This window comes from Gracilinanus agilis, chromosome 1 (assembly GCF_016433145.1).
Source record: "Gracilinanus agilis isolate LMUSP501 chromosome 1, AgileGrace, whole genome shotgun sequence".
Classification (NCBI taxonomy): domain Eukaryota; kingdom Metazoa; phylum Chordata; class Mammalia; order Didelphimorphia; family Didelphidae; genus Gracilinanus; species Gracilinanus agilis.
Window position 1 is genome coordinate 145,662,021 of NC_058130.1, and position 22,944 is coordinate 145,684,964.

The 22,944-nt window shown below is 46.5% G+C and overlaps 1 protein-coding gene across 3 annotated transcripts; it reads right to left on the minus strand.

Moving 5' to 3' along the window:
- Nucleotides 1–377: 377 nt before the first annotated feature.
- TFAP4 (transcription factor AP-4) lies at nt 378–21,951 on the minus strand. 3 transcript variants are annotated; one of them, XM_044657173.1, is made up of 7 exons: nt 21,792–21,951; nt 7,910–8,075; nt 6,870–6,968; nt 5,378–5,548; nt 4,359–4,505; nt 2,760–2,927; nt 378–1,482 (listed from the first exon to the last, which is right to left on the minus strand). In XM_044657173.1, the coding sequence occupies exons 1-7, from the start codon at nt 21,878–21,880 to the stop codon at nt 1,279–1,281; spliced, it is 1,044 nt and encodes a 347-aa protein (XP_044513108.1). In that variant the 5' UTR covers nt 21,881–21,951; the 3' UTR covers nt 378–1,278. The 3 variants fall into 3 exon arrangements, with proteins under 3 accessions (XP_044513108.1, XP_044513109.1, XP_044513110.1); XM_044657174.1 differs by lacking the exon at nt 21,792–21,951 and adding an exon at nt 20,477–20,549; XM_044657175.1 differs by lacking the exon at nt 21,792–21,951 and adding an exon at nt 16,818–16,886.
- Between the last annotated feature and the right edge of the window lie 993 nt (nt 21,952–22,944).

The following is a 22,944-nucleotide window of genomic DNA, read 5'->3' on the forward strand; positions in this document are numbered from 1 at the left end:
TCTGGAGAAAAGGGAGATGATGCTCCTTTCTCCAACACAATTTCTTGAGGAAAACAGATTTCCACCAAAAGAGCTAAGAACTTTTGTTACTGTCTCTAATCTTAGTGAATTCTCTCTATTTGACAAATGGTGTCTCTCCCTTCTCTGTTACTCCTCTCCATTTCTTCCTTCCAATCCCAGGCACCCAAACACTTCAGAAATTTCTGAGAAGGAATCCCTCATTCCCACCCACCTCACCTCAATTTCCTCACTCTCAGGGCTGGAGAATCTCCAGAGCCCTCATAACAGACTAGCTACCTAGACATGGGCATAGGATGAGGCTCCTCACCACCACCAGCCCAGATTCCCCCAACAGAAAGTCAGCAGGAGGCAAAGGCTCTAAAAAACAAAGTACAAACTTTATTTTGTTTCTTTACAAAGGCACGGTGGCCTTGTTTTTTTTTTCCCCACTTTCTTAACAAAATATAATAGCTTCTCCCAGAACACAAAGACCTCAAAATTGTAAAAAACAACAACAGACAAAACCAAGAAAGGAAGGAAGGAAGAGGGAGAAAGAGAAAAGAAGAAAAAGAGAAATGAAGGACAGAGACAGCTGTGGCTGGAGGAGGGGGTAAACCTAGGGGGAGAGGTTGAGGGGGGTAAAGAATATCAGCTAATTCTAGTGCTGAGCCAGGTGGAGAAGGAGGAGGGGGCATGAGAAAACCCCAAACCAAGAAGCAACATACATGACCCACCCCCACCCAGGCCCCCAAACAGCCCCAGCCCAGCCAGACCCACAGCCCCCAAATCCATTTAAGTGCTTAAAGGGGAAAGAGGAAAAAACAAGAGGGAGAGAGGAGGGAGAGGAAGGAGGAGAGGGAAAGAAGGGGAATGAGGCAGACTGCCAGGGGCTGGTCACTGCTTCAGGGCTAGCTCCTAAGAAGAGGGAAGAAATATCTCAAATATCTCAGATTTTATTTTCCTTTTTTTTTTTTTTAAATTAAATGCAAAATGGTGGTCAGTGAAGAGGAGAGCCTCTTCTAGCTGTGACCTGGCCCCCGGGGTACCACCTCTGTGTCCCAGCTCCACCCTCCACCCTTCTCTGGCCTCCTCCGAAGTTGGGTGTGTTGGCTTTGTTAAGAATTACAGTATTGAAAAGAGGTCATAAAAGAGACCCAAATGACATTGTAATTTTGTAAAAATCTCTCCGCTCTGAGAACCTGAGCGCTTCTCCCCACAGCTGCCCCTGCCCCTCGGCCCCCCTGAGGGTGGGGGGAGAGAGGAGGGCGGTGAGGGGGGTCAGGGGAGCTCCCCATCCCCCGAGGGGTCCTCCTTGCTCTGGTCCATAGCGTCGCTGTCTGAGGCCTCTGAGTCCGAAGCTGTGTCAGAAGAGGCAGGGGCTCCAGGGCAAGCCCGGACTGGTGGCTTCACAATCACCGCTCGTCGCTGCTCTTCCTGCTCCTGTTCCTCCTGCTCCTGTGTGCCCTCGATGTGCTGAATTGCCTGAGAGGAGGAGTTTGGGGTTGGGAAGAAGACAGGGATCAGGTCTTTGGATTGTGAAATCCCGGAGCCCTCAGCAAGTCCAGGAGCCAGGCTCTCAAGAGCCCCTTCTCCACTAAGACCTCTAGCTAGGAGGCCACCATTCTGGTCATTCTTGGTGAGGCCAGGTCAAAAGGTGACCAAGGTGTCCTCTCCCAGCCATCTCTCCCACCACCTTCTATGCCTACAAAACAGCCAAATGTGCCTGGAGCCCAAAGCATTTGCAAAGTGACACAGCTAAGACCTGAACCACTACTGAGAGGTTTGACTAGGGATTTGGAAAACAATGAAGTTGATTTAAAAAATGCTTTTAAGGGGGCAGCTGGGTAGCTCAGTGGAGTGGGAGTCAGGCCTAGAGACAGGAGGTCCTAGGTTCAAAACCCGGCCTAAGCCACTTCCCAGCTGTGTGACCCTGGGCAAGTCACTTGACCCCCATTGCCCACCCTTACCAATCTGCCACCTATGAGACAATACACCGAAGTGCAAGGGTTTAAAAAAAAAATGCTTTTATTGAGTTGAGAAACAATTATGTTAAAAGACCAAGCTAGTTAATTTCCTGAAGTAAAGTTTTTTAAAGTTTTGTTTGTCTTTTTAACCTCACTACTTAGTGACTCAACAAAGATATTCGTTACTGTTTTTTATTTTTCTATCTAAAAACTAAAACTAAAAACTAAAAGTCTTAAATTTCCTCATATCACCCCTGGAGCTTGGGCCAATGAAAACCTGAGTGTCTGAGATCAAGCCTTCCTTTACATACTGGAGCACCTCTGATGGCCCACTTCCCTCCTGTGAATCACCAGAGGACCAGGAGTGAGAAAGCAAAGAAAACACTCTGTTGTACCAGAGCCCCCAATAACCAGGTTCAAAAATTAAAGGAACCTAAAACCCCCTGCCAGTATGGAGTCACCATGTCTATACTACCTGTTCTCACCTCCTCCTGGGCCAAAGAGGGCCTAGAGTCAGCTCCTGAGCTCCCCTCCCAGGCCCTAACCTTCCAAGGCTTCTGTTTGACCAGCCTTCCTCACCAGAAGGCTCTGGGCACATTCACTGTCTGTTATTCTCCTTTTACAGACAAGGAAGCCCAGTGAAAAGGAAGGTTTAATCTCCCACACTGACCCGCACCCCTTCATATTCTCAGACCCAGGACGGGTCTTTCCCTCTCCCTTCTCTTTCCTAGCATTGGACAACCACCCTCACCAGGCTCTCCAGACCTACGATCACAAGGCTGCTCCCTTCTTTACCTGCACGATGGTGTCCAGGTTTTGCCGGGACGTGGAGACTGAATTGATGACCGATGAAGGACCCATGGTGACTACGTTGACATGGTGGGAGGGTGGGGGTTGAGGAGCAGGCACAATCACTGTGGGGTGGTGGGTGGGAGCTGGTGGAGGCCCGTGGGGGGGCAGGAGCTACAGAACAGTGAAGGGATCAAGATGAGCCTCAGGAAACAGAATCAGACTATTCTCCCTCCTTTATCCCCGACATCCAGTCACACACCAAATCCTGCCAATTCTTCCCACAAAATCTCTCTCAGATCCACAAATTATGGTCCATTATGACTACTGATCCCCCTGATCCAAGTTCTTATATCATGCCTGGATTATGACAACCATCTCCTAATTGATCTGCCTCCAGTCTCTCCCTGAAAATCATTCTGCGAATGTTGCTATAACCCTTAAATGACAAGATGACGAAGGCATCTGAGAACTGGAAAGCAAAATGCAAACTCCTTACTTGCCCCGACAGTCAGGGTCCTCCATAATCTGACCCAGAGGCCAGTCAGCCTTGGATACCACCATTGTTCTCCACCTTCTCCTAACAACCTAAGAAAGATGTTCTCCTCACTACGCTGGCTCCTGTGTCTCTGCTTCTGACCCATGGTGTCCCCCCCTAGTCAGGGGGGCTTCTCTTTCCATATTCTAGTGATCTGAAAACAGTCCAAAACCTTCATGAAGCCTTCTCTGATCCATAACTTCATTTTCTCCTCTGAACCCTTATGGCCCAATCCAGTGGTTCCTACCCTTTAAGTAAGGTATAAAAGATCCCTTTTTAAGGACAAAAGAAGTCAGGGACCCCGTCCCATTAATGATGTAACTGGCTGAAAAAGGAGAACAACAACTTTTATTTATATAAGGTGGTTTAAATTGTAAAAAGCACTTTCTTCACAATGCTATGAGATAAGTACTATAGTATCATTATTGCCCCAGTTTTACTGATAGACTCTAAGAGGTGAATATTTTGCCTGCAGTGAATCTCTCAAGTGGGCCTGGAACCCAGTTTATGTCTCCAAATCCAGGACTCTTTCCACTACCTTGCAATATGTATGACAAAATGATAATTCACAGATTCCCTTCAATAATTCCATAACCCTGATGGGGTCCATAACCTGTGTGCTGGGAACCACTAGTCTACACAACTACAAAATTAAGCCATTATGAAGTGCCTTAAGTTGTTCTCTAATTCTTTCGTGTATCAATGCCTTGTCTATCCCAAATGTTCCGTAAACCCTTTCTTCTCATTTGCAAACCCACCAGCATGGGATGGGGTTTGCAGGAGGCATCAATAATGGCTTTCCAGACTGCCAGACCGTGGTCCAGCCCAGAATGGCTATCACAGAATGTCCAACCTCTCATGTGGAGGAGATGCCCGAGGGCCTGAATGGAAATGACTTGAAACCCAGGTCGCTTGGCAGGTGGCCAGGGATTTCTCCACTCTGCCAGAGCCTTCCCTCCACAGTCAACTGAGTTCCCAAAGCCAGTCTTGGCTGGTCCAGTCTGTCCCACCACCCACACACACTCAGAGAGGGGCTAACAGGCAGGTGGGGCACCTTGTGTGCTCACCTGTGTTCGGAGCTGCTGTTGCTGCTGCTCACGCTCCAGCTTCTCCTGGTGCAGCAATCTCACCTGCTCCTGTTGCTGCTGTAGCTGGACTTGCTGGGCAATCACCTTCAGCTTCTCAGGGTACATGTGGGCCTCCAGGGAACGCACCTGTGGGGAGGGCCGGCTTAGGAGGCTTGGGCCTGGGACATATCCTACCTCGCCACCAACCTGAGCCCCCAAAATGAAGGAACAGCCCTCTCTCCCAAACTCCCTGAGGTCCTAGTAAAGGGCCAAGGCCCATCTATTCTCAAACTCTTGGGAAGCATTGGAACTACAGAATATGGAGCGTCACAACTGGAAGAGAGCTTAGAACACAGCAAGACCAAGCTAAAAAAGACCCTGGGCAGAGTACTTTGAATGCCAGAGGTGGAAAAGATCTGAGAGCATGGAACATAATACGAAGAATGTTCAAGGGGAAGAGGCAGCAGGATGTAGACTGTAAGACTTTAAAGACACCTCCGAGGAATATAGAATGTCAAAGCTGGGAGAAACCATCGAAATCATTCAGTCCTGCCCTTTCATTTGACAGGAGAGGAAACTGAGGCCTAAGGACCCGGAGGCAGTGTGCCTGGCTTCGATCTGGTGCTCTTCACTAATCTGTCTGAAGGTCAGGACTTTAAATGTTCCAGGCACATGGCACAAAGGAGACAAACACGAATGCCTGTTAAACACAAGAAAGTGAGCTGCCTTCAAATGAATGGAGCTAACCCAGTATCTGTGCCTTGCCCCCTGTGCCCTTGCCCAGATCTTAATAGGAAAAATGACAAGACTCAGCACTGCCTGCTCATAGCTCTGCCCACCCTTGCTCCCACACCCTCCATCACGGGAAGCCCCTTGTCTTTGGACCTAAACTAGAACCAAGACAGGGAGGGGGATTAGTTTGTCTCTTCACTTCCACCAGGGGGCATAAAAGACCTACACTCTAAGGCTAATAATAAACCTAGGCAGAAGCCCAGGGCTGCCCACCCCCTCCAACTTACCTGCTCCTCCAGCATCATTCGGACCGAACGCTCCTTGTCTAGCTGCTGTCTCAACTCAATCATCTCTCGCCTCAGGTCTTCAGCCTTCTCATCCTCCCAGATGTCCGGCGAGCCAATGCCCTCATCCTTATCCTCTGCCCTCCGCCGTTTAGGAGATGAGCCACTCAGGTCCTGGGCACCCCGAGGGGGAGGAGGAGGGAGTCAGTGGCCAATTCATCCCACCCAGGGAAGGATGAATGGCTGGTCCGAAGCCCCGTGGGAAGGGCTGGAGAAAGATGCCAGCCCCCATCCAAGCTGGGGACAATCAATGTATTGGCAGTCAAATGCAGATGACCCTGATACTAAGCAAACCCACTACATGAAAATCCAACTTGACTTACAAGCTTTTCACCATACAATTCCTTAAACAGTTAGCTCCCCTACTAGAATAATGTGGTACCAGGGAAAGAAGGCTGCTCTAGGATTTAGGAGAACTGAATTCTAATTCTAGCTCAGGAAATAACCATGACCTTGATCTTAGAATCCTAGCTTGAGGACCAGAGTGTTTTAGGAATCAAACTACTTCTTCTTTTGCAAAATGATGAATAAACAATACCTGCCCTCTCTCTCCCACCCCCTTATTTTTCTAATATCAGACTAAAAATATCCTTTGGAAAAGGATCTACCTAACACACAATGTCATGGTATTATTTTCAAAAATCAGATTTCTACAACTTTGTGGGAACAAGTGAGGCACTCAGTTTGGGCTTTGCTTCTCGTTGAGGGCCCCAGTGTTAGCTCACATAAAAAGGTCATTGCTCATTGTAGGAGACAGGAGAATGGGTGAGCTCCTTCAGAAATCTCCTTGATTCCTCCCCACTACCCTCATGTTCCCCTTCTCTCATCAGCTATTACAGGACCGCTTCCCTGGGGCTCCCCATGTCCTGGACTACAAAAGAAGCTCCAAGAGGGCCTAACATCTCTCCTCTCTCCCAGGGCACCGTACACGGTTCTGGCCCTTAAGATCACCCAGAGATGGTCAGAGTCAGATGGGACCTCAAAGATCATCTAATACAAGACCCACAATTTGCAGAAGAGGAGACTGAGACTCAAGGAAAAAAGAAGAGCCAAAGCGAGTGAGACAAGAGAACCCAAGTCTTCTAACTTGCAAGCCATTATGTTCTTGGCTCTATATCCCCCACAAAGACTCAATCAATGCCTATTTCTGATCAGACTTGGTCCCAACTAACCCAGGTACATATTCTGTCACAGAGAAAAGAATCCCTTCCACTGTCCAGTTATGGGAAGGTGGACCAAAGCCAGCCTCCTGTGAGACGTTACCGGACCAAGCCCAATTGTGCCCTGGTAACGCAGGATCAGCCAAGATGCCCTCAGCCTGGGAAGGATGACGGCATAGCCTATCCTGAGGAAAAGGTTCCATTGGTCAGGGAGCCAGGGGATTAACCATCAAAGACTTAGGGGTGCAAGCCAGGGAGCCAAGGCACATCCTTACCTGGATAAAGCGTTTGAGTTGTGTGTTCTGTTGTAAAAGTCTTGTTTTTTCCTGCTCCAAGGAAAAGATGTATTCTGCTGTCTGTTGGAGAATGGCTGCCTGCCAGGAAAGGAGGAAGAGGAAGACGCAAAAGATCAAACTTTCTACCTTTCCCTCATCAAATTCAATCAATAGATATCAACTAAGCCCTTTGGAAGGGCCAGGCACTGTGTTATGCACCGAGGAGGCAAAGAAAAAGCCCCAACAGTCTCTGCTCTAATAGATGGGAGGACATGCAACTAAATTGGTTCAAGAAGTTCCATGTTGAGTCTATTGAAGGTAGCCTCAGAAAGTTCCTCAGCTGTCTGCTTGCTTTCTGGTCCTACCTGTTTCTAAAAGCTTAAGACTCATTCCACTAATAGGTATGTGACCCTGGACAAGTCACTTAGCCCTATTTGCCTCAATTTCCTCAGCTGTAAAATGAGCTGGAGAAGGAAATGACCAACCATTAAAATATCTCTGCCAAGAAAACCCCAAATGGAGTCACAAAGAGTCAGACACACCTGAAAAAAACCAACGTTTCTAGAAATGAATCTGGAGTAAAAACAGAAAGCATCAAATACAATTTTTTTTTAATTTTTCACAAGAAAATCCCTTTGCTGGTTATTCAAACTGCAAATTTCATTTAATTAGCATTTGGTAATCACCTGCTATAGACAACACAATGCTAGGTGTTGCAGAGCAAAGAAATGAGACTTTGCTTCATTCTCAGGAAACTTATAGTTTAACAGAGGCTACTTATAAAGATGAGATAACAACAAAAGTTTTCTGTCAACCCTCTTTAGCCACCACCTCCCTCTTCCCTGTCCTCTCTCTTCCTTTACAAAGAAGAGGATGAAACAATCCAACCTGAAAAAAGAAACCCTTTGGGAAACATTTGACAAAACCGGCATTGATTCCCCTTTATTCTCGCCATAATTCAACAAGAAGGGGCTCAGTCTGTGAAAGTCACCCTGGTAGCTTTTCTTTCCTGCTCTCCTCCCAGGCTGGGTCCTACTCACCTTGCTGAGTTTCTCTCCATCTGTGTGTGGGATGAGGGTCTTCAGGGACTGGAACCCTGCATTGATGCTCTGCATCCGCCTTCTCTCATTGCTATTGGCAATCTCCCTCCGTATCCGACGCTCCTGGTCTCTCTGGGTCTCTGGTGTCAGTGGAATGTTGGCCAGGCTGTACAGGGAAAAGCGAGAGGGAGATGAGCTGGTACAGCTCCTCCTGCATCCCTATCTCTACCAGTCCTCCTCGAATGGCTCTCCTGTCCCTCTTTACTCTCATATCTCCAGAGAGAAAAAGAAGGGAGGACTAAGGGCAGAACACAAAGTCCTATTTCCTGTCACTAACACCTTCTAGGGATAAAGGTATTCCTATCATCTGTTTCCACCTCGCTGATGCCAAGACAAAGTGGATGGTCCTTCTGGTGTGTCCCCTGATCTGATGACGCCTCAAACCCAAGAGGTCTGGGCAGTCTCTCCTGAATGGACTTTTCTAGGTCCTTCCCAGCATCCTCAAAGATATTTAGCAGGCTAGAGCCTCTGAGAGGGGACAGAGAGGAAAGACCAAAATTACCCTCACAGATGGGAAACTGGCTTCAAAAGCCAGTGAATCATCAGGGATTGTCCAAGGGTTTCTGGGACCTTAAAGATCACTTAGTCTAACCCCTATCCTTTTACAGATAAGAAAAATGAGGAGGGAAAAGAGTTGTACCACATTAGAAGGCAGCAGAAAAAGAACACTGTCTCTAGAATCAAAGGGTTATGGTTCAAATCCTACTTTTTTTTTTTAACCCTTAACCTTATGCCTTAGAATCATTACTATGTATTGGTTCCATGGCAGAAGAGTGGTATGGACTAGGCAATGGGGGTCAAGTGTCTTTGCCCAGGGTCACACAGCTAGGAAATCTGAAGCCAGATTTTAACCTAGGACCTCCCATCTCTAAGCCTGGCTCTCAATCCACTGAGTCACCTAACTGCCCCCTCAAATCCCGCTTCTGACAAGTATTCCCATATAACTTTGGACAAGTGACTTAACCTCCTGAGGTACATGAGAGTTCTAGATTAGAAGGCCTCTGCAGTCTCTTCCAGGTCTAAATCTTTTATACAAGGTCTCAAAGTCAAGTCAATGGGAGATATGGACTAGAACCCTAGTTTCCTGATTACTAAGTGTATTATATGACATAAAGGGTGTCCCAAAAGTCTTAGTGCTGTTTTAAAGCTGTTACAAGTTTTAAACTACACTAAAATTTTTCGGACACCCAGTCCATGTTGGGGCAGGGCAGCTAGGTGACACAGTAAATAGGGTTTGGAATCAGAAAGACTTATCTCCCCGAATGCACATATGGCCTCTGACATTTATTTACTCTGTGGGCAAGTTACTTAACCCTGTTGGCCTCAGTTTCCCCATCTGTAAAATGTGCTAGAAAAGACAAAGGCAAACTATTCTGGTATCTTTGCCAAGAAAAGGTAAATTGCCAAAAAAAAAAAAAAAAAAAAAAAAAAAAAAGGTGAATGGGGTCACAAAGAGTCAAGCATGATAGATAATGAACAAATAATAAAGTACATGTCCCTGATTTCTTTGTCTAGCTTCAAAGGGAAGGAGAATCCTCAGTCAAAAATCTGGGGATTTAATAATCCCGTTAGTGTTCCCTACAGCCTTCCCTGTTTTATGTATTTTCCTCAGATCCTCTCCTTCCAGATTAAAATTGCCTTGCTCTTTGTCTAATTAACCCACCTCACCTCCATTTCTTCCTCCCCATCTATCCCACCATCATACAATGACCCCAGAACAGCAATGACCTCCCCTTTCCTCAAAGGGGATCTCCTCTCTGCTCGGACTCCCAAGGAAGACATTGTATCCTTCCCAGGCCCAGCCTTCTGCACCCATAGGTGGTTGGAGCATACAATTTCAGGACAGGACTCCCAGCATCCTGCGGGGGACATTACACCATTAAAAAAAAAAAAAGGCAGCAGAGCTCAGTGGGGAAGAGGACAATGATGGGGGAGGCAAAGGAATGTTGGTCACACGAAGGTAGGGGAGAGAGGAAGGAGAAGAGGAAATCTAGGGGACAATAGGGACAGACAGCATCTTCATAACAAACGCCACCACTCCCAAGGGGCCTGTGTGTGTGGCCTAGGATGAAAATTACCCCCCCCAGTTCCCATTCTGGGTCCTTTCTCCCCTTCTCCCCAAAACTGATGGCTTCCAGATGCTATGATCCCAGCAGAGGCCAGCTAGCCCCACCCGAAACCACAGCTCCTGCCTGCTTCCTGCCAAGCCCCCTCCCTAGGCGACCTGCCCCAGGGATAGGGGAGTGGGCCCCAGTCCCCCTCTCTTTTCTCACAGCATCCTCTCTCATAACCATGAGCCAGGAAGGGAATCAACAGCAGGCTTGATGTCTCCACTCCAAGGACTGGGGAAATCCTACAGAATAAAATGAGGCTAGGGGAAGGGAGGCCTACAGAAACTCTCAAAGGGGAAGACAAATCTAGCCTTCAGCAAGGTCATTTTCTCCATCAAGGAACCCTCAGAAATCATCACTTATCCCCTTCACATGCACACAGTAATAGGACACCCAGCATAGTTCTTTGACTCAGCACAGTTTAAAAAGGGTCATTCCTGACTCCTTTCCCCACCCCAATTTCAGCCCAAAAAAAGGGGGGTAGGGGTACTTATCACCAAAACCCAGGGAACAAATACAAGCTCTAGAAGTGTTACCTCCTGTGGCAAAGAGTATCAGACCCACCACAATCTCACTTGGTGACCCTGAACAGTTTCAGTTTCCTCTACTGTCAAATGAAAATCATCATCCCGATCCTTCATGAAATAATCTCCCTCCCAAACAATCTTATGTATATATGTTTACTAACTTAATAAAAATGCTATTTTGTGTCCTTGTCTCCCCCATTAGAACATAAATTCTTTGTGAATAGATTGTTTTGTTCTTTGTATCTGTATCCTTAATAAGTACCTGTTGATTAATGCTGATAACAATAAGTTTACAGAGTGCTTAAAAGTGTGTAAACCTCTTTACACACATTATGTGACTTAAGTCTCCAAGTAAACTCTATGAGTTAAGTGTTAGATATCCCCATTTTGCATATAAGGAAACTTTAGCTCAAATTAGTTCAGTGATTCTCCCACGGACACACAGCTACAAAGTATAAGAAGCAGGATTCTAATTCAACTCTTCTGGACTCTACAAGCTTCATTCTTACTCATCTGATATTTCCCCATCTCTCTCTCTTTCTCTCCCTTTTCCTCCTTCTCTTTCTCTCTCCCTCCTTCTTTTTTCTCCCCATCCCTCCCTCCCTCTCTCTCCTTTCTCTCTTTCCCTTCTCTCTCCCCTCCCTCCCTCTTTCTCTCTCCCTTCTCCTCTCTTCCTACTTCTCTCTCTCCCCCTCCCTTTCCCTTTCCCTCTCCCCTCCTCTCCTCTCCTCTCTCCTCCTCTCCTCAATGATGAAGATACCCATCCATACGTATGATGGAAAATGCCCAGAGGAACCTCCTTCTTGAGTCTGGCAAATAAACAGTGTCTAAGGGATCACTCCTAAAGAGATGGAAGCCAGATCCTGATTTTAAGGACAGGCCAAGAACAAGGCAGCCCTCTCCCAAGCAGGACAGGATCAAGCTCAAGTCCTCTGAGGACACAGGACAGCAATCTGAACTCTTAATTCATTCATTTTGCAGATGGGGAAAAAATGAGGCCCAGATCATGAGTGACTTGATCTTTGTGACTGTTTCTATCTTCTCAGGCTCTGGCACATAGTAGGTACCAAAGATATATGCTTGTTGAATGAATGAACACTGGTTTAGACCTCCTGAACTGAATTCCCCAAGGGCACCTAACAAATGGGTGGCATTGTCAGTACCTCTGGGTTTGTAACTGCTTCTCCTGCCTCCCAGTCCAATTCAACACAAATGTCAACAATACCTTCCCCCTTGGTGTGAATGAGGTAGGTGGATGCTAAGGGCAGGCCACAGAGACCTGATCAGTCCACTTTGGGAAAAGACCCTAGATCTGGGAGGAGCAGAATTCCCAGGAGCTTTTGGTATTTAAAACACTAAAAGGACCCTGAAATGATTAGATGAAAAAAGCAATGGTGTCAGAAGGTCTGGATTCAAACCTACCTCTTATTAGTCATGCAAATGCTGGTAGGTGTTAAACCTCCCCTATCCAAGCCTCAGGGAACTCATGTGTATGGTTGGATTAGCAGGTACATCTTCCCTGCCAGCTCCATTATTTGTTCCAAAAGATTCTCCTGGGAGGGAACCCCACCTCCACCCCTTTTAGGAAACAGCTATATAGTACCGATATGCCTTCCACCTCAAGAGGGTTAGGGCCTCTGTGCCCCTCTCAATCTGGAAAGTTCGAGTAAAATTTTTCAGCTTTCCCTTTATACCAGAGAAGTCTGAATTTTTTTTTTTTGTTTTACAGGGTACTTATAGTATCTTATTGCAAAATGTAGGTTATGTATGCATTTCTGAGTTTCTAAACTTTTTCTGTGTCATCTGCTAGCCTTTTCATGTTGTCTGCAGCTTCCACAAAACTCCCCCCAAATTCCCATTTAATTTCTTATGCCTACCCGAAATATATCCAAACCACAATGGAGAAAGCTGCCATGTGGAAGGGATAACTGTAGTCTCAAAACAAAACTTGGCCCTTTAACTACCCAAAGCTGAGGTTAGGATAGAAAGTTTCCCAGGGGTTCCTAGGGAAGGAGAGGAGTTCTCCATTCTTAGGGGCTATAAAAGAGACCCAAGCTTCTTCAGGGGTTCCTGAGACCATCTAAAGGGAGTACACTTTCAGGAAACATCAAAGGCCAGGCAGCCTGAGAATCATATCAAGGCACAGAGTAGGGGTGAGAGATCAGAAGCAAAAAAATGCCACCTTGCTATTTCTAAAGCCTTGTGCTTTGCTACTAAGTCACAGACAGTAATGATACCTGCCCCTCCATGAAATGCAAATACCTCATTTTCCCTGGGTTCTGGTCCCAACTCATCACATCAGGCTGTTTCCTCAATCGAGAAATCAAATGGGGAAAATAAGTCATTTGAAAATCATAAAGCTAGGTCACACTAACAGGGCATATTGGAAAGAATCCTGGTCCTAGATTTAGAATCAGTAAACTTGGATTCAAATCTCTGCCACTTACTAGCTATGGGAATTTGTACCTCCCCTCTCCAAACCTGAAGGGATGGATCTGTATTGTATTGGAGAATATTCCTTTTTTTCCTTAGTACCTAAATCAAGAGGACTTGAGTTCAAACTCTAGCCCTGTTGCCTACTACCTGCATGACACTGAACAGGTTAGTTCATGTCTCTGGGCTTCTGTTTCCTCATATATCAAAGTGGAAAGCCTTTTGGAAACCTTAAAGCCCTATATAAATGTAAGGTATGATTATTTTTACATCTGCTCTCTCACTTGATCCTTGTAACACTCACTGTGAGGCACTCAGACTTGGGATTATTCCCTCCATTTTATGGATGAAAAAGCTGAGGCTCAGGTGGGTCAAGAAATTTGTCCAAGATCAACAAATGAATTTGAAAAAGGACCTTTTTGACTATTCAGCACTAAATTTAGCACAGTGCCTGGCACATAGGAAGAGCTTAGAAGATGCTTCCTAAGTCCCCATTCCTCCATACTCCTTCCTGTCCTTGAGATTCTTCTGAGACTAGGCATGTACCACTTCTCACCTCAACCCCTCAATTCTGGGGCCCAAAATGCTTCTTCCAAGCCCACAGGCTTTTAAAAGGGGTAGTGTTTATCTGTGGCTATTACCAAATTTCTTCCCCTCAGGATGGGGCCAGAACCAACCACAAGGCTTCATGTCCCAACTTCTACCCATTTCAAGGGAAGGACCTCAGGATCAGTTTTGAGACTATAACAATAACCCCAGTTTGGGGAGAGGAGGGTCCCTATATGTATGTGTGTGTGTGTGTGTGTGTGTGTGTGTGTGTATAACTATTCCCTGGAATCACACCAGAGGCTGCAGAGTTTAGGAAACAAGAGGATTCCTGAGTATTAGAAGATGTTGTTCTTCATCCCACACATATCCCTTTCCTCCCCCGTATACCTTCCCTGCTATTCTCCCTATCATTTCTCAGCCTGGCTAGGTAGAAAGAACACTGATTTGGAATTAAAAGGCCTGGGCTCAAAGCCAAGCTCTAAGCTCTGTTCCTTACCAGTTGGATGACTTTGGGCAAGTCATCTCCTTTCTCACAAGCAGTGTGTGTGTGTGTGTGGGGGGGGGGGGGGGGAGGGTAGATAGAACACCAGATTCTGAATCAATAAGCCCCAATCCTGCCCCAGATGCTCATTATCAATGTCATCCTGGGGCAATTTATTAACTTCTCTGCCCCTCAATTTCCTCACCTGAAAAATGAGGATAACAACAACAGTATCTGTCTTATGGGATCTTTGTGAGGATAATATAAAATAATAGTTGTAAAGGTTTTTCAAATATTAAAGCTATATAAATCCAAGTTGTATTATTAAAACAGAGGGTTCAACTAGATGTTTTCTCAAATCCTTTCTAATCCTCAAGTTCTATGTTCTAGGATCTCTTCCAGCTCTGGCTGATATTCTATGATTTCTATGATCCTCACCAAATTCTACTATCCAGCATGCCAAGATAAGGATGGGGAAGAGCAGAGGGTCAAGTCTATATCTAGCTAACTTAATTTTTTTTCTCAAGTTCTTTTCCAAAATCTCATTAACACATGGAAATAACTCCTGGTTCTCAAAAGCCATGACAAAAGGGCAGAAACGCTGTTAAATTTTATTAATCAATCATCAAGCATCTATTAAATGCCTACTATGTTCCAGGCACTGTGCCAGGTACTAAGGATGTAAATATATTAAACTCTCTACTAAGGCATGGAAGAACTGTGGGCCAAAAAGGCAGAGGAAATACATTGCCAAACTACAGATCCTTGAAACATCAAAGAAGTTTCTATCTGTGCCTTACTGAGAGCGCCCCTTTCAAAAGAATTAGAGCGCAATAAAATGTACCATATTGGACTAAATACAGACTGTCCTCAAATATAGGTTGTACCTCTAAAATGAGTTCTACTTGAAAGGAAAAAAATAGAGATATATCCATCAATTGGAGACCACACTCAGGTTTTAAATAAGCCAGATGTAGGGGGAAACATCCCTCTATTCATTCAGCCCAATATGGTATTTAGTTCAAAAGCTACATTAAGACCAATTTAATCCTTTCTTGATGATTCATAAGGCAATGGAGGACTTTATTTTGCCTGGTAGGTGATCATCAGAAGCAACAATTATCATTGTCCTTTAAATGGACCTGAGTACAGGAACGATCCCAGCTGAAAAACTGCCTGCTACACAGAAGACCAGAGAGACAAGCTTGAATGGGGCTGCCAAAAAAAGCTGGCCTTTACAGCCAACATCAAATTTGTGTGGAAACACATTCCTTAGAGGTCTTTTTGTTCGAAGGGTGGGGAGAAGGTCAAAGAGGGCGCTATGGAAACGTCAGCAGTCACTAGGGCAGGGGTGGTCCCCGTGTCTGTCCAGAGAGTTGTAAAGAGGTCCTTTTCTCACTTGACCTCAAGTCCCCCTAATGAGGGGGAAGAATAAGGAAAGCAGCCAGTTTCCCTGGTTCTTGGTTCTTGACAGGACAAGAGGTAGGCTGGATAGTGTCGGAAGTGAATTCAGAAAGACCTTTTTTCAAATCCTGCCTTTATCCTTTATTGATTATTAGTTATAGGACTTCAAAAATGTCACTAGACCTTTCTAAGCCTTAGTTTCCACATCTGTAAAATGGAGATAATACATTTAGTATCTTTTTGACAAAGTTACTTGGGTGACTCAAATTAGTTAAGGTACAAAAGTCTTTTGTAGCCTTTAGTGTGAAATAAACAGGGGTATGTTAGAGGCAGTTCTAGAGAACCAATTAAAAATTTTCAGTGTGAGCATTTATACCTCAGAAACTGCCAAGCTCCAAATCAGGACTTGATTTATTGTTTTATCGATCGTCAAGGCTTTTAAAAAAGTGATGGAGAACGTTAATGATGAAGATTAAACTTGAAGTGTGTCAGAGAGAGCCAACTGTTAAACATTCACCAGCACATCTCTGGGTAAAACTATCAGTTAATAGCATCTTTCCTTCTAATTAATCACAATAACCCTGTGAGGCAGGTGGTTTATGATCCCCATTTTACAAATGAGGAAATCAAGGTTCAGAGGTCCCACTCACAAAAGCAAATAAATGTTAGTGTAGCAGATTCAAAACCAGAACTTCTAAATTCACAATACCTATCATCCCATACTGATTATTTGGAAAAAGTGAGAGAGTCACAGATTTCAAGCTTCTCCAGTGTTATCTAATCCAACCCTCTCATTTCCCAAATAGATAAGAAAACTGACAACTTATGACATGAAAGGATCTGCCTAAGGCCAGACAGGTATTAAGAGGCAATGCTAGAATTCTAACCCAAGCCCCTAACCCCAGATCCAGGGCTCCTTATGATTGTATCATTCTGTTTCTCGGTCAATCAATCCACAAGCTTTTCTTTCTTTCTTTTTTCAATTAAAAACCTTTACCTTCTGTCTTAGAATCAGTACTGTGTATTGATTCTAAGGCACAAGAGTTGTAAGGGCTAGGTAATGGGGGTTAAGTGACTTGCCCAGGGTTACACAACTGGGAAGTGTCTGAGGCCAGATTTGAACCTAGGATCTCCCGTCTGTAGGCCTGGTTCTCAATCCACTTAGTCACCCAGCTGTCCCCCACAAGCTTTTCTTAAAGGCTTACTAGACAGGTACTGTTTTAATGCTAGAAATAGAAAGATAAAAGAAACATCAAAGTTTCTAAGAAACTGATGGTAGACAATAAATATTCTATTGAGAAAAGCATCACTCAATTTTAAAACAGGAATAAGCCTTGCCTTACCTATGTCACACGATTGTGATGTGGCTCAAATGAAGAAAGAGTTGTGAATGCACTTTGTCAACTGTAAATCACTATATGGTAGAAAGGATGTCATTATTTAGCAGGTCCAAGGGGAGCTGAAGAAGCAAGGCTAACAGTTTCATCGTCAGGTTATCACAGGAGACTCAAATCCAAGGGGTCCTGAAACTTGGTCCTTCCTTCTTTCCAGGACAATTCCTCTCCAGTTCTCCAGGTGCTCCTGTCAGAAGCTAGAAGACCCAGGGGCAACCTGAAAGCTTCTAGATTCTAGCTCCCAGCCAATACTTCACTTTAGTATTCAGGATCCTACATCTAAAGTAGAGCTCCCAACTTTCTTAATCTTTGAATTAGTCCAAACTTCTTGCAGAATCAAGCAAGATAATTATATGTAAAGCATTTTGCAAACCTCAAAGTTAAATAAATGCTAGATTTATTATTTTATAGAAGGGGAATATGAGGTCTCAAGAAGTTATAAGTTACTTGCTCCAAATCATATGGAATTAAGTATGAAACAGCTTTTTCTAACAAGTTCAGAATGCAACCTGTATTGCCTTACTATCAAAAAGTCATTTTTGTCTATGTGGGAAAAAATGAAGTATATATTTTGCCTAATTCCCTTCATCAAATGAGTCCAACTTAAGTTGGGAATATATTGGAATATGAGGAGCTTAAGACTCAATGCTGTTTCTTTTTCTCAAAGGTTTATCTGAGCAGTACATATCCAGAGTTGAGCCCAATTCCCAATGAGTAGCAGCCCAACACACTCCCCAACTGAAGAATCTAGGTAGTGCCTAGAATATCCAAAAGTCATTGGACATTACAGTTAGAAGGGACCTTAAAGATTTATTTCCAAGTTCCTCAGTCTGGCTTCTTTTCTTGGGCAAGTGACTTAACCGCTGTTTGCCTCAGCTTCCACAGCCACAAAATGGAGAAAATAAAAACACCTAATTCACAGGGTTCTTATGAGGATCAAACAAGATTTAAAAAAAACCTTTACCTTCTGTCTTGGAATCATTGGTTCCAAGGCAGAAGAGTGTTATGGGGAAGGCAGTTGGGGTTAAGTGGCTTGCCCAGACTTACACAGCTAGGAAGTATCTTGAGGCCACATTTGAACCCACGGCCCGACCCCACCCCCCACCCCAGACCTGGATCTCTCTCCACTCCGCCACCTTGCTATCCCCCAACAAAATATTCTAAGCACTTTAGCCTGTCATAGTGCCTGGCACATAGTGGGTACTTAATAATACTTATCTTCCCCCTTTTCCTTCTGCAACAAAAATAATTTTTAAAATTTATTTATACAATGCTTTTTAGTTTTACAAAGAGTTTTCCTCTTATAACTACCCCATAAAACAGTCAATGTAAGGATTATTATTGCAGTAGGGAAACTGAGGTTCAGGGGCTGGAGGTGACCCCTTCAAACAATATACCAAGAGTAAGTGTTAGAGCTGGGGATCTGAAACTCAGTTTCAATTCCGAGGTTGGTACTTTTCCCAGGCCTCACTCTTACTTCCCCTTACAGTAGGGTCTGATCTGGTCAAGCCATCATCATAAGAGGTGGCATTTTGGTTCCTTTCACCTTAGGTTCCCACATTTCCCAGCCATGCAGCCACCAGGAAGTTGCATCTCTTTGAGGAGTTTTCAATTTTCTCAATCTATAAAACTGAAAGACTACCTGAAATATCTATCTCAAGGACCAAAAGAGAAATAATGTATACCAATTCTTTGTAAATCTTAAAGCCCTATATGAACCCCAGACCTATTATTATTCCAGGACACACTACTCACCCAATTCTTCAGTTCTCAGACCATCGCAAATCCATAGATTTCTCCCAGCTGGTAAAAAATTCAGCACACCACTACAATTTCCCTCTGTATCCTAAGTTCAACAACATCAAAAGTTTTTCCTTGCACCTGGCCTAACTCCCCTGTACTACAGTCCATGCCCGTTCCTGACTGGCAAGGAAAAGGCTGATGTCAAGGACAGATTTTGCACCTGCTTCACAGGGCACCAGGGTTAGGCAAGGACTGTGTACATAAAAGTTCAGGGGTGTGATCTGACCCACAGGACATGGAAATCTAAGAGTCAGGCCACACACCAGGTGGGCAAACAGCTGTTCAGGATGGTGTTTCTGCCATATCACACACTTTCAGAAATCAGCTAAAGGAATGCACCCCTTATTTTAGATTAGAGCAGACCCAAATTAGGGGAAGAGAAACAAGAAAAAGTACCTGCCAGCACAAACAAGGGTTCCAACAGGCCCACAGAAACTTCAGACCCTGGGCTTCAATTTGGTGAGATGCCCAGGAGCTTCAGAGAGAAAGGGTTGCCAAGTGGTCAAAACAGAATTCCTGGGAATCCCGTTCTCCACATGCTCAGCCCCGGCTGACTGGACAGCAGCTGCCTCCTGGCTGACTCTTGCTTCCTTTCCTAAATCTCCCTCCAGGCTCCTCCTCCCCTACTAGACTGGCCTCTGGGCTTGGAATACCCTCTCCTCTCCCCTCATCAATCCATACCATACCATTCTCCAGGTGCCAACTTAAAAATTCTCCTTTTCTCTCCCTCTGAGAAGTCTAACCTGACTTTCCCAGACCACACTGATTTATCTTCTTTTACCAGTATCATTCCCTTTGTGTGCTGAGCCCAGGTCTCCCCACTTCTGGTCAACACTTTCCATTTATATACCACACTAAGAGCCAAGGGTTGCTACCACATTCTAATACATCCCTTTCATTTTACAGCTGACGAAACAGAGAAAGGGGAAGTCACCTGGCTTACAGTGTCTTTTTGTATCCTTTCAGTTCTAAGTGTTAATCCTATTTTGCACTTAAGTTTCTTGAGGGGAGGCATTAGGTTTACTCATACTAACAATAAACTTGCACTCCTCTAACTTTCACATGTCTCTTCAAACTTGTTCATTGTTCAAACCATTTCACACATAACGAAACTGAGGCTCAGAGAAATAAAATAATGTTGCCAGGGTCAAACAATTTAATAAGAGGTCTCCTTCTAAGTCCAGGGCTGCCTCCACCATACCAGAAGGGTTTTAGATCTACTCCCAATGTTAATCCTGGGGAAGTTTATCATATGACATAAGTACTGGGTGCTCAGAGTCCATCTAGATGAAGCCCTTTATTTTATCCATTGATTATGCGATCTGCAGGGGTGGACACACTAAGAATGAGAGGAAGCTGCAGATCCTGACGGTGAACTTGAAGGGAAGATCCAAGGCTAAGAATTTATTAAAAGTCCCCTCGTTTTCCTCCTGCCCCCAACGGAGGACACCGATTAGCTAACCTAGTCTTCGTTCCCTCTGCCGCGTGCCGATCCACCACCCTACTCCCGGAGGAAATATTTGAAAAAGGTTCCACTAGAACTCTGCAAAAATGAATTAGTGGAATTCCAAAAAATTCTCCCTACTGAGCTTTAAGAAAATGAGCAAATAGCCAGGGTTCACACGTCCCTTGAAAGTCACTGCGAGCCAATTTACTCCAATAAACACCGAGAGTTTGGAGACAGTTTTGGGGGGAAGGGGACGAGTTGGCTGTTCTTAAGAAGCCACCTGCCCAGGCACACGGTAATTGCTAGTCAAGAAGTCTATAGCGGCGGAGGTGGGCTGCCTAACACCCCCAACACCAACCTCGGAAAGTTAAGGTTCCAGGAAGTCCAGGCTCACAAACTTCCTCATCTCCGGAATCATGTAGAATAGTTAGGGCTAATCCTACACAAACACAAAATACTTGGAAACTAAATTCATTCAGTTTCTGCCGGGGGGGGGGGGTAAGGGGTTGGGGGCCGTATGTGTGTGTACATATGTGTGTGTGCGGGCGCGCCATCTGGGAGTTTGTGGCAGGGACCCACGTGGAAAAGGACAGAACGAAACCGGCGGCGGGCGGGTTAAAAGTGGCCCCCCAGCTTGGGGTAGGGGAAAGAGGGAGGGGAAAGTAGGCCTACCCCGCAATTCGCAGTAAATCTGTCCCGTCCGGAGCTCCCTGCCCCTCCCCCTCCCGCGTGGACCATGCTTTGTGCATGGAAAGCGTGGCCCGGGCAGCGCCTACAGCTCCCACAATCCCGCACACGAGGGGCCCGCGAGAACTACATCTCCCAGGAGACGGCGGGCGGAGATCCGCCTACTCTAAGAGGGCTGCAGAGTCACGTCCAGGCCTCGCTGGTAAACAGCGCCCCAGCGCTGGCGAGCCGCCCCCAACGTGCCCAGGGGTCAGCGGCGGCCCCATCCCGGCCGACTCGCTCCAAAAGCGCCCGGCTCGCCCCCGACCCGCACGCACGCAGGCACACACATACATACCAAACACCATACACAGACACACGGGGACACCCCCTATTCCTACCCGGCTGTTTGCAAACACGCACACCGCCTTTCCTCTCTCCCCACCCCCACCCGACCAGAGCAGCCCGGAGGAGCAGCATGGCTGCATTGTAACCACCGCCGCCTGCAACCTGGCCCCGTGCACGCCCCAACCCCGCAAGCCAGCACCCCGCGGAGTCTTGTCCCGCTTCCCACCCAACCCCCCCCCCCCAGCAAAAAAAAAAAAAAAACCCTTCTCAGCGCCGAGCGAGAGCCAAAGTAAAGGGGAGGAGGGAAAGGAAGCCGCCGCGGGAGAGGGGGAGGAGGAGGAAGAGGGGGAGAAAGCGACCAGCATGGCCGGGACTGCTGCAGAACCACGTGGGTCTGTTTGCAATTTACAAACGTCGCGACTCGCTCGCCTGCACCAGACAAAAGTAGCTGGGGCGCGCGCAGGGGCTGCCCGGGGTCCCGGCGCTCTAAAGGAGAAGCCCCAGTGAACCGAGGCACGCGGTGCAGCAGCCCCTCAGCTCCCGGAGGCGCCTAAGAAAGGAGTCGGGCCGGTGCCATGCCATGCACACACATGCGCCGAGGGCAGGCTGGCCAGGGGTTGCATTAGTTAAAAAAAAAAAAAAAGGGGAGTGGTACACACCTACAGAGCCCTCCTATCACTTCTTTTTCTGTTTTCCTGAAATGTTGCAAAGAGGGCACCTTCTGAGCGGGCACCATGAAATACTCCATAGCGATCGGCCCCCCTCCTCTGCAAAAGCCAAGTCCGTGGTCCCGATCCGCTGGAGAATGCAAAATGGAAATCCGAATCAAAGGGCAGCGTCGGAGGTGCTGGCTCTCCCGGTCCCAGATGCTGGCGGCAGGGGGGGGGTGAGGGGAGGGAGGGAGGGGGAGGTCTCTCCGGCCTGCCTCCCCGTGCGTGTGTGTGAGTGTGTGTATGTGTGTTTGCAGCTGATCAGATGTCTGTTTCAAGGCGGGAAACAGCTGGTGAAAACTCAGCACTCCCCCGGCCTCCTTCCGCGGAGTAAGGAATTGCATGTAAACAAAGGACTATTTGCAGCGCCCCCCCGGGCTGGCGGGAGACTGGGGCGAGGGGGGAGCGGAACCCTGGGGATAGCCTTTGGCTAGGGGCCCGCACCACTTCTTTTCCGCCTAGGGGGCTGGGGGGTGCGGCGGGCGGGCTGGGAAGGGACTGTGTGAATGAAGCAAACTGTCTGAGCTTCATGCGCCACTATGGGTGATGAGGTCCATCAGCTGACAGGTTGGCAAGCATTGCAAAAAAAAAAAAAAACACCCCAGCAACTGAAAGAAACACAGCTTGCCCCCCCGGAGTCCGGCTCCGAAACTGCAGTGGGTGCTAGAGGGGTATGCATACATCCTTGCACCCCCACCCCCGAGGCAGAGGAGGGGAGGAGGTTGGAAAGCTTTATTCTCGCTGTGCAGCTAGCAGCAGCGATAGCAAGGAAGCAAGCTCTGGGTGCGTGGTGCTGTGCTATTTTCTTCTTCTTTTCACATTGCAACTGCTCGGAGTGGAGTCCGCTTCTGAGAGCTCCCTCGGAGTGGAGGGCCCCCTGGAAACTTGCGTCACACAACCACTACTTCCCACATGTAACTTCGGGCTTACTTCAGAGGCTGGCTGGCTGTCCCAGCCTGCTGGCTGGCTCTGCCACCAGAACTCCTCCCCTCCCTAAGCTCCGGGCGCTACCTGCGCCTCGGCTGCTTCTGCGGCTGCTATCCTGGGAATCTCAGTCCTGCAGCTGGGAAAAGGGAGTTTCTGAGCTCGGTTTTGGATTTCG

Excerpts from the sequence above, each read along its gene's own strand:
- TFAP4 (XM_044657173.1), bottom strand. The coding sequence starts at position 21,880 with ATGGAGTATTTCATGGTGCCCGCTCAGAAGGTGCCCTCTTTGCAACAT. Across the intron at positions 8,076-21,791 it reads GTGATAGGAGGGCTCTGTAG|CCTGGCCAACATTCCACTGA; the intron begins GTGTGTACCACT and ends TTCCCTGTACAG. Across the intron at positions 2,928-4,358 it reads AACAGCAGCTCCGAACACAG|CTCCTGCCCCCCCACGGGCC; the intron begins GTGAGCACACAA and ends ACTGTTCTGTAG.